The sequence below is a fragment of the Rhizophagus irregularis genome, chromosome 21, assembly GCF_026210795.1.
Source record: "Rhizophagus irregularis chromosome 21, complete sequence".
Taxonomy (NCBI): Eukaryota; Fungi; Glomeromycota; class Glomeromycetes; order Glomerales; family Glomeraceae; genus Rhizophagus; species Rhizophagus irregularis.
Window position 1 is genome coordinate 231,298 of NC_089449.1, and position 19,082 is coordinate 250,379.

At 26.0% G+C, this 19,082-nt stretch overlaps 3 protein-coding genes across 3 annotated transcripts; 2 read left to right on the top strand and 1 right to left on the bottom strand.

The window, feature by feature from the left end:
- Window positions 1-423: 423 nt before the first annotated feature.
- Window positions 424-2,040, top strand: OCT59_013471 (uncharacterized protein; the record flags this gene model as incomplete). The annotated part of the gene is made up of 1 exon (XM_066141541.1): window positions 424-2,040. One exon carries the CDS (start codon window positions 424-426, stop codon window positions 2,038-2,040), a length of 1,617 nt encoding a protein of 538 aa, XP_066001671.1.
- A 1,847-nt stretch (window positions 2,041-3,887) lies between these two features.
- OCT59_013472 (uncharacterized protein) lies at window positions 3,888-4,439 on the bottom strand (the record flags this gene model as incomplete). The annotated part of the gene is made up of 4 exons (XM_066141542.1): window positions 3,888-3,904; window positions 3,984-4,068; window positions 4,230-4,272; window positions 4,360-4,439. 4 exons carry the CDS (start codon window positions 4,437-4,439, stop codon window positions 3,888-3,890), a joined length of 225 nt encoding a protein of 74 aa, XP_066001672.1.
- Window positions 4,440-5,706: 1,267 nt separating this feature from the next.
- On the top strand, window positions 5,707-18,235 carry OCT59_013473 (uncharacterized protein; the record flags this gene model as incomplete). Its single annotated transcript, XM_025332248.2, has 12 exons — window positions 5,707-7,466; window positions 7,551-9,260; window positions 9,351-11,214; window positions 11,295-12,229; window positions 12,311-12,398; window positions 12,461-12,587; window positions 12,667-12,823; window positions 12,891-13,404; window positions 13,495-13,634; window positions 13,711-14,784; window positions 14,856-18,114; window positions 18,185-18,235. The coding sequence occupies 12 exons, from the start codon at window positions 5,707-5,709 to the stop codon at window positions 18,233-18,235; spliced, it is 11,679 nt and encodes a 3,892-aa protein (XP_025174848.1).
- Between the last annotated feature and the right edge of the window lie 847 nt (window positions 18,236-19,082).

The following is a 19,082-nucleotide window of genomic DNA, read 5'->3' on the forward strand; positions in this document are numbered from 1 at the left end:
AAATTTGATATAAATTATTATAAGTTACAAATCGTGAGATATGTTTTGTACTCTGATAATTAAAAAATATATGAAGTCATTTTATTACTACCTTTTTTTTATACGCGGTATCGCGGTATTAAAATAATTCTTCCAAGTGATCTCTCTGACATGTAAAACTTATTTAAAAAATTTGGCTAGCTTTATGATTGTTAGTTCGACATTGTGGCGTAGTAAACGGATGATTGATGTACAAAATGTAACACGGAAATTAAGTTGGATATTCTGCAAATAAATGCAAATGCAGCTACTATTTTTTTCTGAGCAAAAGTTTCTATAATAATTTAACTAAATTTAGCACCATATTATTCATATATCATTGCACAACCTGGTACAGCTTCTTTTTTTTTCTAAACTTTTTCCTTCTTTCAGTTTCCAAAAAGAATGGCAACATTTTTACTTTCAGAATGTTTGGAAATTATTTTTTCAAAACTTACCGAATATCCTTCTAATGATATTAAAAAGAATGTACCTACTAAAGATTTATATTCTTGTACATTAGTATCAAGACATTGGTGTAGAGTTTCAACACCATTATTATATGCTTATCCATTTCATCATTTTCGATTTAATTATTCTCAGATAAATTATTATAAATTAATTCGTACATTATTGAGTTGTATTCCAAAAATTGAAATAAAACAAATTTATAAACAAACATTACAAATTCCTTTTTTAAAAATAAAAAATTCAAAAACAAATAATAATTTATCAACATTTAATTATATTTCTTTTATAAATGGATTTATATTTAGTGAAATGATACTTGAAACTCAAATGATATGTAATTATTATAATAAAGAAATATGGTTAATAGAATATAAACCTAAAAGGATAACAAATGAATCAACCATTACAATTATGAATTATCTTATAGAATTCATGTGTAAACATTGTAATAATAATTTGATAATTTTTGAATTTTCATCTGATATAAAATATAATATTAATGATGATATAATTAAATTATTAAATTTTAATGATTATGTTGGAAAAAGTAAATTAAGTAATTTAAAAGAATTATATTATCATTCATCATCATTGAATCGTTATGGAAATAATTTTGATTTATATTTATCAAATAATATTTGTAATTTAAATTTATTATTTATATGTTATAATGGAATCAAGTCAATTAAAATAGCAAATATATTATCTCAATTCATTTCTTCACAAAAAATGTTGAAACATTTCATATTATCAGGATTTGAAAGTAAGAATAAATCTAATTTTAATTTAATACATTTATTTTTTCATGATTATTATAATCTTGTAATTAATTCATTATCAACACAGAATCAAAGTTTACAAATATTAGAATTTAGACATTTTATTTTTGAATATTTAGATGAAAATGTTATAAATTCTTTACAATCACTTAAAAATATTAGAATATTAAAATTATTTAAGTGTGAAAATTTGGATTTTTTACATTCTTGGATAAAATATTTGGAAAATTTTGAAGTATTTGAAATTACAATGATTAATAATTTAATAATTTTAAATTCTACTATTCTAATTCAATTAATTAAATCATTTCAATCCATTCAATCAAATATTTTTACTAAATTAATTATAAATGATGATAATGAAGAAAATGATTATACTCAATTATTTCAACAAATCCCTCTTTATTTATATTCATTAACTCATTTAGAACTTCCAAAGATTTGTCCACCTGAATTAATTTCTATATTCATATCATGTACTAAGCTTGTTTATATTAGTGTATTATTATTATTGAATAATGAGTTATTAATGGAAATATTAGAAAATTTGGGTGAATCTGTTCCTAAAACTTTAAAAAGAATTCAGTTTAAAAGATTATCAGGAAATATTCATTTAACAATATCTTTAGAATTATTGACATTTTTTTTAAAAGGATATGCAAATAATGTTGGAATATTAGAATATTTGGAACTTGGAAATAAGGGAAATCCCATTAATATTATTACTAAACAATTTGGTGTTCAAATAATTGAATATTCTCATCACATTTAGTGACGTAAGCACTATATGTTAATAGTAATAGTATTACGCTGCGTCTATTGCGCAGCTTATTCTAAAATAGATTTTACAATTTACCTGTATTAGAGTATCTATCGAATTTATAAAAATTTGGGCTTATTTTTATTGTTGTTGTTACTATATATATTATATATTTTAGTCAATAATAAAGGGTAGGGTTGATTAATTGGTTCAAATTTAATTTTATTAGCCATTTAAAATTTAGAAACTACTTCCAATACTTACTTTTCGTTCAATTTCTAAGTAGTAACTGTTTGATATGCATGATATAATTTCTTCAGAGTTAACTTTTAATTTTAAACAGGTAAGGCTAAAACCCATTAGATAACATCGCGCTACGTTTCGTTCAAATAAAACAAACACGCTACAATTATTTTCTAGGGTAAATGGAAAAGTTACAAAAGTTCTCATCATTTGTCATTAACTTTGATTACCATCTAATTATTTAGTTCTCACAAAAAAAATAAAAAAAAATAAACATTTTATTTTTACAAAAAAAGATAATAATAATTATTTACTCAAATTCTAAAACATGTTACATTTTTTTCATTGGCTTAACTTATGATTACATATGTATTTACGTGATTGCATCCGCATTAGCATATCAAACAAGTTGATTCAACATAACAATTCCCATTCCTTCTGAACTAAAGTTAAATATTTCGAGAGTAACTAATGAAAATTATTGTCCTTCGCTTCGCTCCGCATAATGATTCCTGTTTAATAATCGAACTAAAATTAAAGTTTTGGGGAAATTAATGTGAATTATCACCCAGAGTGAACTCTAAAAGTGACCCATTCATCCAGTAAAGTAGGTACATAATATAAGTGAACGTGCATAAAACTATTTATATTTCGTTAATAATGTTATAATCATCAGAGTTAATTCCTTGGTCACAAATCAGAGTAATTAATATCTCTAAAATGGTCAACAAAATTCCAGTGTGTGAATATTTGAATACGCAATTTTTTTTTTCCAATAATAAGAACAATAAGCTCATTATAAAGCATATCCAAACTATCATTTTCAGTCGTAGCAGCTTTGATTGATGATGCGTAAAATATCTACATAGCCTTCGCACTTGCCCTAATCAATTCACTTGTTTTGATATTGGAAAAGAATTAAACTTCTTGTGTATGATCAAAAATTCTGCTAGTGCTAATCAACCTCAATTGCCGACCAACGTTACGTTGAATATTTTGCATCCATTTTCCGGTTCATAAAAATTGAAAAATTTCACGATATTTTTGGCAATATTGATAATTTTCGACAATCTTTGATTAAAGCAACGATATTAGTATAATTCTCATAATTCTACACATAATTCTTACATTTATAACCTTTACTGAACACCCTCTGCAACAATATTATTCCAATGGTAATGAAGCGGCTTTTAAAGGTACAAATTTAAATACAGTTCAGGATGGTACGCTTCAACCTGCAAATTATTTTAATGCTAATGGTACCTAAACTGTTGCTGATATATGCCCCAATTATGATTTAATTGGGAATGATGTAGCGTTTCTAAAGTGCGCAATAATGAACTTCCAATAATCTCATTTTCCAGGCTGCCTAGGTTTAAGATTTTCCATGTTTAATATTGTATTGATATCCTGAAATCACAGACGGAGTGCCTTCAAATGATAAATCTATCAAGTGATTATGGTCAACCGTCACCAAACCGAACTTTTGGATGCGTTCGAATCTCTCACACCAGAAAAATATCTAAAAATCTTATATTTTTGGCCATGTTTCCTACTCTTTACATTCAAGATTTTCGCAAATTCTTAGTATTCTTTTCAAGAATTCCCACGATCTCTTATAGAGAAGGATCATCTAAAAAGTTATGTAAATATATCAAACTGAATAATGAGAGTTCTAAAATTATATTATTATAATATAACTTAAATTTTACCTTCGTCACTGCTTTTGAAGATATAGAAAGAGAAAACATTATGTAGTTTCATAGAGTTGCCAGCGACCGAAAAGTTTGATGTGTCCTTAAATTTCCAGATACTTTGTTATTGTTACCAAGTAGAATATGCTCTCCATAAATTAATTATTTATTTTCAATACTATTAGGCCATCACCATCTCAACTATTAAATGAATCTCCAGACTTGACATATTCAACGCATGAAAGTGTGAAATAGAATTTTTACCGGGATAATATCAGCATTTATTATAAAAAATGACTTCCAATATCTTTATAAAATAATGAGAATACGGGAAAGAGTTAATACAAATAAATGAAACATCAGTTGATTATATGAGTAGCAAAGGAAACCTTACGTGAAATTTTCGTTATTCGTCGCAACTATATAGTTATATACGGATCGGATTTCTGATTGTGTCTCTATTCTTGAACTCATTGAACAACCAATTGTTTCCTTGAAGAACTACGCTGACAAACTGAAGCGGATACCGTCATTGGTTGTTTTGCAATTGCCACCAATACATTTCTATGTCAGTCGAAATATGCACATCGGACCTATTGGTTGCAACCATCTATTTGCCGCTAAAATTAACATTTTTTGTTGAAGCTTTTAAATTTCAAAGTTCATATTCTGCAACATAAGTTTCTTTTAGCTTCGATCGTTTTATCGCTATTGTTGCTGAAAATGTTCCTGGCAAATGGTTATTGATGCCCGCGCCTTGCAAGTTTTCAGCTTGAGCTGCAGTATTTGGCACGCGAAGCAATTTTGGCTTGCGGAATTTGAGAAAACTATGATGGAAGTTTTGAAGATTGCTATTGTTATTAGCGGCGCGCTTCTTGATCAAAGTTCTGTGATGATGAAGAGAAAAAGGTTATATTGCTTTGATTTTCTAACTCTAATTCACTTAGTAAACTCTGAAGTTCTTCTGGTCATAGAAGCTATTATATTAGAGGATTATTTAGTTGCAAATAATAATAGATACTCACGGTATTTAATTCGGCAGAAAGAATCACAAGCGTAAGGGTCTGTATTTTGAAATAGGGTCGGAATTCCTATAAAATATAAAGAAATTAAATTCTTTTTCATGCTTTTAAGAAAGTAAAAGGGAAACGTTTGGTAAATGTTCCAAAAAAAAATAATGGTGTTGAATTTTCAACTTCGAAACTTACCATTTAAAAGAAGAATAAATAAAGTTTTGATTTAAACTTTTATATTAAATGTCATAGGAAATAGGAAATATGAATTTCGATTTCTACCTTTCTTCAGACTTAATACAAGACATTATGTGCTTCAAAGGAGAATGAATAAACCTAATTAGCACCGTTAATTTGTAATTAAACATAATCGTTTTCGTAACCTTGCTTCTGAAAGAAAAATGTACGTTGTAACATTATGTAAGTACTAAACTAACCTTTACCAAACAATAAATTTTTAGACAGCTCGGTAAATATTTGAACTTACGATATCATTAGTTATTTTCACAAGATACATTCTTGAAAGAAAATTTTTTTTTTTCTTGTTGATGCAATAATTTACCTGAAATGGAAATTGTATACTTTGCTAGTTCTAACTAAAAAAGGGTATGAAAATAAACACTGCGCCACAAACTGAAAACCGTTTTTAGTAACGTAATGTTTGACGAATTTATTTAAAGTTTTTGGTTCCTTTTTTTTTTTAAAAAAAAAAAATTTTTTAAAAAAAAATGGAGGATATGAAAGATACAACTATTGTTTTTCATGTTCATATACCAACTGGTATAGAAAATCTCGGCGGATATCCAGTTGTTATTGGCGATGGTAGCGAGTTAGGAGATTGGGAACATAATACCGTAAAACTTTATAAACCTTCTAATAATAACCCTACTTACTGGAGATCTAAGGATACTAAGATAACATTCTCAAAAAAGTCGAAAATTCAATATAATTATGCTATTTATATTCCTGCTGCAATTTTTCGTAGACCCAAAAAAATAATTTATGAAGGACAAAATAGTTCAGATGAAAGTTTACCAGATTCGGGTAAACGTTTATTAAATTTAAATTTGAAGCACCAGTTTGATAAATGGATCAATGGAAATTGTACTGAATTAGAACAATATCAAATTGGTGAAGATATACCCGATTACGCTTTTGTAGATTATATTTATAATAATGTCACATCTGACAATCTGAAAGAAAGCGTTTTAGAATATCAATCATTATTAACCCTTCATACGGATCTCACAATCAAATTTTCTGATTACGAGTATATAATTAATAATATTAATGAAAATTCAAAAAGAGAGCAAAAGCTGTTCTTATGTCTTCTTTTAGGATATCACATTTCAAGACAAGATTCTTTTATATTAACAGAAGATTTTAAGTCAGAAATACTAATTGATGTACTTACGGATTTTCAAAAAAATATTCTACCTTTAAATGTCAACAAATTTATGTTTGAAGCTATTTTACGTTTGGCCCAACACAATGCTTTTCAATATAAATTTGGTTGGCTCGTGATTTTTAAAATCTCAAAAGAAATTGATCCAACTTACTCATTCTTGGAAATTTTAAAAGATCTTAAATATGCTCGTCTAAACTTACAAAAGTTTTCAGAAGAGGTGAAAAAAATGGAGCCTTGTATTAATGATATTGGATATGAAAATACAGTAAAAATTGCAAAATGGTTGGTAAAATTATGCAAAGATATAGAATCGCTTATTGAAGCTTGGAATAATCCTCTTATTATAAGCAAACAGCTTGATAACCAAATCTTACAATGCTTCATTGAACGAATTCAAGAACTTATTTCTAAGGATGATGTAAATGTATTGACGAGTCGTTCTCAAGAACTTCAAGAATTTAAAGGGAGTGTTTCTATAGCAGTTCGAAACCAAGCTTTATCCTTACTTAAAGATCCAATGAGAGTATGGTCACGTTTAAATGCTTATGGTATCCTAAAACTTCTTCAAGATGATAGTCTTAACTGGAGTAGTGATGATGTCATAATCTCATTAGAACTTCTGTCTCAGTCTCATAGTTTGGAGTTATTAACCATATTTCCAGTACTTTTGGATTATTGGTTCAATCGAGGATTCTCAGATTCTAAAGGAAAAAATATATCAAATATTTCTAAAAACTGGTTCGTAAAACTTTTAAGTAGGGATGGCGGTAATTTAAATGAAATATTTGTAATATTTCGAAAATTAAATGCTATTTATCCTTTACTTGGATGCCGGAAAAATATCTGGAAGAATCTAATAAATATTGTCGCGGAGAAAATGGAGACATATTCAGAATTTCAAATAATTAATGCAATAAAATTTGTATCCCAAATAGAAACACAAGAAGTAAAAGAATTATATTCAAATATTATTAAAGAAATATTGAGTGAAACGGTTCAGCAAATTGACGACCAATTGATAAATAAAATATTAATGATTTGCTTTTGCGAAAGTAAATCATCATTAGTGATTCCAAATACGTAAGTAGTATATCTTCTCATTATTATAGTTTTCTGAATTTCAATTTTAACGAATAAGAAATTAATTAAATATTTAATACTTAGAATGTGCGAGGATATTGTAAACTATATTATTACTAGATTGCAAGACCAATCATTATTACTTGAATCTGGTGATTCAGAACAGTACCTAAATGTTATACAATCCATAGGACATAGTAAATTTTGGTTCCTTATCTTAAATGCTACTGGAAGTGTTGAAAAGCTCTTCGCAAACTCATATGTTCAAGGCCTTCATATTCCTAATTTAAAATTTAATGGATTACTTTTAACGAAAACAATTAATATGCGATTATTACAACAACTTTTAAAATACTCTGACGACAAAATATTTCAGTTTTTTTATAATACTATAGACAGAGAATCCACTTTAGTTGTTTCTCTAGAGATAATTGTAGAAATTAGAAAATTATATGACGACCATAATAATAAGCTTGATATACTACTTAGGTTTTATAATGAATTTGGTTCAACTTCTAAGGTATCAGATGTAAATAATTATATTCATGACATACAACAGCGTAAGGAAAATTTAGATGAAGTAAAATTAAATCAAGTATTGTTACCAAATTATTGGGCATATCATGAAGAAACCTTGGACATTGCGAAACAGTATCGTAAATTTATTAAATTTCAAACTTTTCGGAATATCTTTGAAATCAATTTTCAAAAAGATTCTGATGCAACGACAGTAAAATACATAACACAAAAATTGTTACCAGCCATTTTCAAAAATTATGGTAGCATGTGTAAAAAGTATGAGGCTTGGGAAAAAATTAGTCGTTCAGAAGCATTATTATTTTGGAAGAACGTTAAAAATATTAATGCGGAATTTGATTTAATCGAAGAACTTGGCTCTTGTAAAAGAAATCAAAGGTTAATACAAACTCTTGAATGTTTATTGAAATTTCCTCAATGGTCGAAAAGACTTGGGTATTTAGAAACACTATTAAAGGTTTTTCAAATAGAATGTAACGAAAGTGATCAATTATTAAAATGTATTTATATCATAAAGGATGATTCCTTAATGCTTGATCAAGTAATTCCCTTTATTAAGAATCTTGAGGAGAATTTTTCTGATAATGAAAATTATTGGAATTTAATAAAAGAATTATCGAATACTGAAGATTTAATGAGAAGGATTTCTAAACATAATATTGAAAATTTGTATTATGTCAATGATGATGACTTGTCGAATGGAATATCAGATCAATATATAACAAATTTACCATTTATTCAAGTTAAACAAGCCTTATATCCACTTATAAATAAGCATGATGTTATGAATGCTGATGATTTTATGAAAGAATTATCGACTATTATCGAAAAGAATTCTGCATTATCGGACAATATTATATTTTGTAATAGTAACAATATTGTATTACAAGACCTGTGTTATAAGATTATAAATCGTGAGCAAGACACAAAGGAGAAAATTAAGAATGCTATTGATAATGGAACATATATTTTTGTATGTGATGAGGAAAAGGATGAGTGTATGTTTACACTAAAATATGCTTCATATATATACAATCTTAACGATGTTCTTGACTTACACAAGAAAGCTTCCTTAATTACCACGGATTATATAAATGATTTCGTTGAGTTTGTTGATAACACTCAAAAAATAGTAAATATTTTGACTAAATTGATGCAAAGAGGCCATTTTGATTATCAAAAGTTCGAAATAAAAATAAAAGGAGTAGAAAATATGAAAGAATTTCTTATATCATTAAATGATGATTTGGAAAAATGGTAAATATCATGTTAATAAATCAATTTGGTTTATAATTTTTAATTACACTTAACTTCAATAAGCGATTAATATCTGTGAATTTTATATAGGGATAATATAAAGAATCAAGTCCAAGAAAATTGTTATCACTTAACATTCTTCACTGCTCATCATATTTTTGCATTCTATAACTATTTTACATCAGAAGTCGTTGATGAAAAGAATAAAGATGTATGTAAGACGCTTATTAAATTTGTAAACAGCAATGCTCAATTACCATCTCATAGGAAAGTCGAAGAAATATCGTGTGATTCTTACGATTATTTTAGTAAAATTGGTACCAAATTAGAAAATATATTTAGAAATCCAAAACAAAGGCGTAAGATAAAAATAATTCAGCAACAAGTAATTACTGATGATGATGTTATAAGTGATGGATCGTTTGTTGTCGCTTATGATAACAAATTGTTAGTTCCAAATATAATAATGTCACTATACGTTAATAATGGATATTATCCAGAATCATGGCAACTTTTATTATGTACATCATCAACTACGATGGAAGAACTTACAACCTTTATTAAAAGATGCTTTTTTGCTTCAGATAATGGATATGATAATAATTTATTCTGTATTGTAAATTTAGAACTATTAAACTTTGAATTACAATATATCATAGTAAACCATATTAAAGAAATACAATTGAAAAATTCGAACAAAAATTATCTATTAGCACTTCTGTGCCATAGGGAATTAGAAATTTCCCAATATATTTTAGATCAGCATATCTTAGATGTTCGAGAGATTAGTGGCTTGAATGCCGAAACGATGCAAGAAATTTATCAAGAATTATGTCCAAATGTATTGTGTGTTACTTCAGATTTATCTGGTCAAGGAAAAACTGAATGGATTAAAGAATCTAGTTTCTCTAAACAAAAAATTCCGCACAGCTTCTTAATTAGTGATGATATGAGTTTTGAATATCTTATGAATAAGCTTAAAGAATGCAAGCTCAAAGAAATAGAAAGTCTTCATATTACTATTTTACCAATTGATTATCCAGAAAGCGTGAATCTATTTTTATTTGAGTTATTGACTTTTAAGATTGTCTCATATAAAGAGTTGATCGTTTCTATTCCACAAACTTTCATTTATATTGAAATAGCATCATCTGTAAAACAGAATTGTCTTCCTATGTTGAGATTCTTACCTTTCAAACATTTATCTTGGAATATTGAAAATTTTAAAGCCTCACAGGAAATATTTAGTCCACTTCAAATTGTATGTCATTATTTGAAATTATATGATTATAGAAAAATTGATAAAAAAGAAATTTTATTTAATACATCAGATGTTATCAAATACCCTATATCAACAGAACTTTGTCAAAATCTAATTATTAGATATTTTTTTAATGGTGAAATTATTTCATCATTTAGGAATATTGAAATATTTATTAATGTTTTAGCCGATCAATTAATTAGATTATCATCAAATGATTATTTTACAATAAATAATCTAGGAGAAGAATCAAATGTTAGATCAATTATAGTTAAATCATTAATTCAAGTTTCAAAAGATTTTGCAACTAAATTCAAGGCAGATCAAACAGATGACAAAAGCGTCCACTTTGATATAATTTCTCAATGCAATAATTTAAGTAATATTAATATAATGTTTTTTAATCCTCTGGAATCAAATTCCTTCACTATCTTATATCAAGATAAGGATAAAATTCCTGATAGTATTAAACTATTATTAAATATTCAAGCAATCAGTGGGGCGATGGATGATTATAATACGATGTTTACAAATGAATTCTTAACGAGATTAGAAGGAATGACTTGTAAGAATTCAACACAAAAATCAGAATACGTCTTATCAAGTGATAATTTGATAAAGATGGCGCTAATACTCTTAAGAGTAAATGCGAACGTTCCAGTGGTTATTTGTGGTGAAGCGGGATGTGGAAAGGTAAATATTAATTCTTATAATAATTTTTTTTAGAATTTATTAATTTATTAAACTATCATGCTTATTTCTGTTTAATTTAGACAAGTTTAATTGCACATTTGGCTCTGATGATAAAAGTTCAATACCAATCTCTTAATCTTTATGATGGAATTGAAGAAGAAACTATAATGAAATTTATGTTAGAAGCTTTAAATAAGTCAGAAAAAGAAGAAATTTGGTTATTATTCGATGAAATTAACACATGTAATCACCTAGGTTTACTTGCAGATTTAATATCTAATAGAATGTTCCAGGGTAAACCTATAAGTTCAAATATTCGATTATTTGCTACTTGTAATCCATACCGTTCTCGCGTTCAAAATGAAGATGGCCGTGTAAAAAACGTTAAAAAATACAAAGAAAGAGGAGATCTTATTTATCAAGTCAAACCACTTCCCGAACAAATCTCAGACTATATATGGAATTATGATGTCTTGAAACCAAAAGACGAATATAAATATATTCAAATTATGGTTAAAAATGAGTTAAAGGAATTGGCACAACCTGTACTTGTCGAATTAATATTCGCTTCTCAAAACTTCATACGAAAAATTGAAGAACCGTATAGTGTTAGTTTACGTGATGTGAAACGAGTTATAACATTAGTAAAATTCTTCTATAATTCTCTAAATAATCGCCCAGCCTACAAAATAGAACATAAATACCCATCAGAAAATCCCGCTTTAATATATAGATCCTATGTTTTAGCACTTAGTATTTGTTATCATTCTAGATTATGTGAACAAGATTTGCGCAAGCAATATTGTTACGAAACAGGTCAAATAATCCAAACTCATAAAAATTTTATGGGAGAAAAAATTTTTATTAAAATCATTCGGGAAGAACAAGAACATTATATTAATAGGATGCAAATTCCGAATAATATAGTCAAAAATGAAGCTTTACTGGAGAATATTTTAGTTATGACTGTTTGCATATTAACTAAAATTCCTATCTTCGTTATTGGAGAAACGGGGTATGCATTAAAAAAAATAAATCACGGTTTTTTTTAATTTCGTCAGATTTAATAATATTCTAATTTAATTTAAATAATAAGGTCCTCTAAATCTTTGGCTCTTCATTTAATAAGTTCGAATTTACGTGGATCAGAATCAGATGATGATTACTTTAAATCTTTGCCAAAGGTATATATAAAGTTTAAGGTCATTTTTTATGATAATAAATAATTTATTACTTTTATGAATAGGTTCATATTGTTCCATATTTATGTTCTTCGAGTTCCACTTCAGATGGAATTACTAAGATATTTGACAAAGCTAATAAATACCAGGAAACAAGTTCTGATGTTATTAACGTAGCCTTGTTCGATCATGGTAAATATTTATAAAAATTAAAATTTATTAAATTTATTTAAATAATATATTTTTAATATTTATTATTATTTTTTGCCAGTTGGATTTGCGGAGTCAAATTCTTCGAATCCATTAAAGTTACTTCATACTTTACTTGAACCAATTTATCCGGCAACCGGGCCAACTGTTTCGTTTGTTGGATTGTCCAATTGGCGTTTGGATATCAGTAAGAGTAGTAGAGCAATACTTGTACAAAGGTATTTATTAAAGGAATTTTATTTTATATAGATAAAATATATTAATTTAATTACTATTATTTTATAGGCCAAAATTTGATTTAAATGACTTAGTTAATATAAACACTAAGTTTATTAAATTCAATGAAGCAGAAGCTTCAAAATCTTTAGCTGAAGCATACTTGGAATATAAACAACATAATCAAACCTTGTCTAATTTTTATGGCCTTCGAGATTATTATGCATCGTTAAAAATGCTTTCATTGACACCAGCAGAAAATATTCAAATAGCGTTGGCCCGTAATTTTGGAGGAATTGAAAATAATGTCAAATTATACAAATTATGGGAAAAATACTTTGGAAATTTTATCAAAGCGTTTACCAATAATAGTTCGTGGCAATTACCAATTACACAATTAATTGAATCGAATTTAAATGATTCTAATGCACGTAATTTAATGGTCATCGGTAAAAGTGGAACAATTCTAAATTTATTAACCGATCAATTAAAAAGAAGAAATATAGATCCTATTGTAATTTTAGGTTCTTATTTTCCTGATGATCAAGACGATTATTCTTCTAAAGTATTAAGTAAAATTATGGTAAATAATTAATGTTTTTAATGTTTTTTATTTCTTTTTATTAGTAATAGTATATTTACTAGTGTAACCATTAAATAATTTTATTTCTAGACATGTATCAGTACAGGCAAACCATTGATTCTTACAAATTTAGAGAAGATTTATGGTAAATTATATAACCTATGGAATCAAAATAATATTGTAGAAAATACTGAACAAAAAGTATATGAAGAAAACTCTAATTTCGCGTAGTAAGTTATTATATTTAATGAAAGATTATTCACTTTGCTAAACTAATTATTTTTTTTATATATATATTTCATGCAGTCATATTTCATTAAAATGTGAATGTATCGTAGTTCTAGACGAAAAGAATTTATGCTCAGCTGATCCATCTTTTCTTAATCGTTTTGAAAAACAAAAATTATTTATTGGTGATCTTCTTAATGAGAAACAACAATCTTTTGTTCAACAGCTAAATGATTGGGCAGAAAGAATTTCCACTTTTGAAGATGGTTCATATAAATTTGTACAAAAAGATCTTTTTATAGGATTTGATAGTGATGAAACATTACAGAGTTTAGTATTAGATATTACGAATAATTATGCTTATACTGATGATAATGAGATTCTCGAAAACTGCAAGAAAAGATTAATTACATTGGCAACATCAGATGGAATCGTAAGAGCTGAACGACTTATTTTAAATCCAAGTGAAATTGATCAATTAAAGTGTATTTATTATATTCAACATCATGAAAGTATTTATGATTATTTTGAAAATTTATTCGATCAAGAAGATTCATCGGAATATTCTAAAGAAAGTTTAATGATTATCAATACTTTCTCTCATATTAGTACAGATATTAAATCTTGTTTAAGTAATCTTACAACATGTCAAGCTTATAAATTATCAAATCTTAAAAGCGAAGCTCAGCTTTCAAATTTAGTGAAAAAATTTTATCTGAAATCCAATGATCAAATATTAATCCTCCAGTGTGATAAATTTGTTAGTATTGAATGTATTAATTTGGCTAAATTTATCATTGAACAATTTCAAAATGAAAATTTAGATAAAAAAGAACAAATTGAAACAAACATGCCCATAAAATATGTATGTATAATAAATCACATTCAACGAGGTTGTGATCAAAATTTAATACTGTCTAATTTTATTCATGAATGGAAACAAATTACAATTGAATCTTTAGAACAACAAAATATTTCATTAAATCAACTTTTGAATAAATCTTTATATGATATCGTAAATTCGGATCTTTTTAGTAAAATAATTTGTTCTAGTACACCATTTGAAAAAATTTTGGAGGATGAATTATTATGGTGCTTATCTTGTATAGGATATCAAATTTCCAATGAATCATGTTATAATGATTATATTAGGTATGTTGATTTTTTATTAAAGTTATCTATTTATATTAAAAAAAAAATAATAATTTAATTTATTTCTGCAGAACGTTAAATAAAGAAATTTTGGACAATGCACATTTCATCCAATGTATAAAGGAAAAAGTTTATAAATGGATTTTTGAAAATTGTAATGATTGGCAGTTTGAAGTAGCTAAAAATCAAGATTATTTAAGCCAATTTACAAGTCTTTTACTAGCTTTACAAAACTATGTGAAAATGATCGTTAAGCATACCATAGCAAAAATCTTATATTCACTTGAAAAATTATTAGTAACAAAAACATATTTTACTTTCGAAAAAATTGATGATGATGAAATAAAAGCAGAACTATCAGGCTTATGGAAACGATGTTTTATGGATAATACAATTATTAATATTAATAATTTACCCGAGCCAAAAACTTCTAAATACATAATGTCATATTATGTAATTGATGAACTTAAATTTCCTTTTTCATATTATTTTTTTAATCAAATTAATTCCTACAAGTTATATTATGATGAAGAATTAGATATTTTAAAACAAGATTTAAATAATATTGATGAGAAATCTAATGAATTACATATTGATTTGATTGAAAATCATATTGAAAAATTTAAGAATAAGTTGTTGTCTACTAAATCAAATTTTAGAATATTACAAAAATATTCAGAATTATATTATAATGATTTTATTAGGATATTATCTCAGAGAATTAAAAAATTAAATCATGTGAAAGAGTTGGATTTTATTATTAAACATATAATCGGAGATAAAATAGTTTCTAGTCCATTCCTTCTTCATATTTATTGGTGGAATCATGCAGAAAGTATTTTAATTCAGTTACAGTTAATTGAAATGTTTCCAACTACTTTTGAAAAAGCTCAAAAAGATTTTATCATTTATGGTAATCTTGATCAACTCCTTTTTAATGAAGCAATTAATTTTATTTTACAAAAAATTTATTATAATGAGGAATGTGAAAAAGAAATGGATATTGTTTTATCCTTAGTTAATAGGATGAATTATACAAAAAAACTTACAAATCTTCCTTTGTTACAGATATGTAATGAATTGTTAAAAATCAAATTAATTCCTCTGGAAAAAATAAAAGAAATGATTAATTTAGGAAGAGCTAGAAGACAAGAATTTATTACTATAGAAATAATTGAATTAGTATTATACATTTTAGATAATAATAATGATTTAACAGTAACTAATATAAGATCCTTTATTATGAAATGTTTAGAAATTATTCCACTTGAATCTGAAGTTCGGTTAACTCTTTACAGAAATTTATTTTTACAAAAATCTTTTAATTTAACTAATGAAATTATTGAAAAAATGTTTATTGATGAAATTCAACAAAATGATGAAATATTTTTTACGCTGATTAATAGTTCCAAACAAGTATTACAACATTCAATTAGATTAAATGTTATTAATAATTGTTTGGATGATAATAACTTGAATACAAATATAGGAGAACTCTGCTGTGAAATAATTCAAGCAATTTTCGGTAGATTTGAATTGAAAAAATTAATTTCTTATTTCCCTAATTTTATTGAAGATACAGAAAATTCAGCTTTACAACATATAACCGTAATTGCATTTTTAAAGGAATTTACAGTTAAATTCTGGAAGGACTATATGCAAGATGAAAGTTCATTACCTGAATCATCAATCAAAATGGTTAATGAATATGTGAAAATTAATCATCCCTTAGTTCAATCGTTCAAATCGTATTTTTTATTTAAACAAAAAGGATTTTCAGTAAACAAAAACCAATTGAAAATAATTTCAAATGAATTTCCATGGATTGAAAATGATTCTAACGAAAAAATACCTTATTATTCAATATTTTGGAAAGTGATTAGACAAGTGAATTTTGAAGATTTTCACACTTTTTACAATAATAATTTAGATAGTTGTATTAACTATCCATTTTTGCTGGTATATATTAAATATTATGAAAGATTAAAATTAGTTAAATATCTTTATCCAATTGTTAAGTTTATAAAAATTTTAAACTCAAAACTTGAGTATCGTAAATCTAGAAAATCAGCTCAAATGATGACATTTCATGAATTTATTGAAGAGGAATCTAAAGATAATACTGTAAATGGAGATTATTTGAAATCTTTATTTGAAGGATTTGCATTAAGTTGGAATTCTGTAATTAATTATATTGATCAATATCGATCTAAAGAATTGTCTAACAAACCATTTATGAATCTCAAATGTTCTGTTATTTATGGTTTAATTGAACAAAAAGATGCAGGAGTTTATCTATGCGCAATTTTAGAATTTTTGATTAAAATGCATAATGAATTTTTGGATAATGTTTTTTCTATTCCAGTAGAACAATGTAAAAGTCTTAAATTTTTAGAACATTTATTACCTTGCAATAATCCGGCTTATTTCACTAAATCAATTATGATAACTCAAGCACAAGAGATTAATTTTATTAATTATGAATTAGATGAAAAATTTTTAAAATATAGTCAAAGAAATCTTGATCAAAAAGATGAAATATCATTTAATTTTAATTTACAACAGATTGAAATGCTGCTTATGAGAGAATTAGTTATTGACAAAGTTTATTTTGAAAAAGGAAATAATCAATTTTATTTCGAAGATTTTTCATTCAAACATGAAATATTTCATAATACACCTAGAATTTTCTTTAATGTAAGAGAAGTATTACAACAAGAGCCTATTCAAACTGACAAAATTAAATCATTTTTGGTAGCTTTACAACCCTCAAATTCTTTTATTTCAGAATTGCTCTTGATTTTTGAAATAATTCTTTGTTTTATAAAAGAGTTAGCAATTAACAATAATGAAATACTTATTGAAGATTTTATTAGGCAATGGTCAAAATTATCAAGATATAATATGATGCTAACTGATATATGTGAAGAGTTTTCTGAATTTTCTCTAAAACATATTATAGAATTATATGAATTGATCGAACAACAAGATGCTGATTTATTTAATAATACAATAATTGATGATAAATTTAAAATTCCATTAGAAGAACAGATGAAGAAATCAATTAATGACTGTATAGATTATTATAATCAATCAGAGTCGAAAATTTCTGCTAAAGTATTTGCTCTTGCTTTAAAGAGGTTTATTTATAGATTTTTATCAATTGATTCTAATATTGAAAATTTAAATTTAACTAATTACTTTTTGGATTTTACGTTAAATTTATGGCCAAATTATATTAAGGAAGAATTGGTTGAAAAATTGTTTCCAACTTGTTTACTTGTATCACATGCTTATAGTTGTTATATTTTTATTAATGAAGAAATTGAGGTATGTATATTAATAGGTTTATTATTTATTTTATAATTATATGATACTAATTTGATAATTCTGTTAACAGAAAATAAAGGAAAAACAAAATAAAGAAAAGAAATTAAAATTCAAATTATAATAAAATTGTTAGCTATAGCACATCCTCATCCTCACATTCAAAGTTCACGTTCTCGCATTCGCTCTTCTCCCTCCCACTCTTCCCATTTCTATTTTTGTTCTCAAACTCAAGTTCACATTTGTATATTTTTTACGAAGTTAGGAATTGAGGAACGCGCTGAGGATACCGTATAAATAATAGGTTACAACTTAAGTAGTTCCAGTTTTAAAATTTTGCAATAATTTGATTAAAGTGCAACTTTATTAGTTTTATTAGTTATAATGATTCATTTTTTATTCTTAAATGTATATTATAAATAATAAATAATTAACTTATAAAAATTTTGTTAATCAAAATGCGCATTAATCAATATTTTTATTATTTTTAAATTTTTGTACGTTAAATTACATCGCAAAAAAGACAAGAATACAGACGGAATCATCACACTACTGCAGATTAAATTATTAAAATATAAATACTGTAAAGTGTTAACGTTGATTTTATTCTCCAATTTTTTATTTTTATTTTTATTTTTATTATATAGACATGGTGCCGGGACTACAAGCACACGCTAGCAGATCGAATTGCAAAAACGATAACAAAACTAATCTAATGCGAGTTCGTCCAACCCCCAGGCAGGCGCTGGAGAGGAGTCGTCCTGCCCATTATTCACGTGAACCCTAGGCATACCGAGCTAAGAAGGCGCAGAAAAAAAAAGAAAAATTAAATGAAGTAATAGTATAAACTGAAATCTGTTATAATAATTAATAATAAAGAAAAATATGTAATAAAATTTGAATGATTTCTATAAAATTGTCTATCCTGACAATCATGAATAAAAAACTATTCCAACCACCCGCGTGTAAAT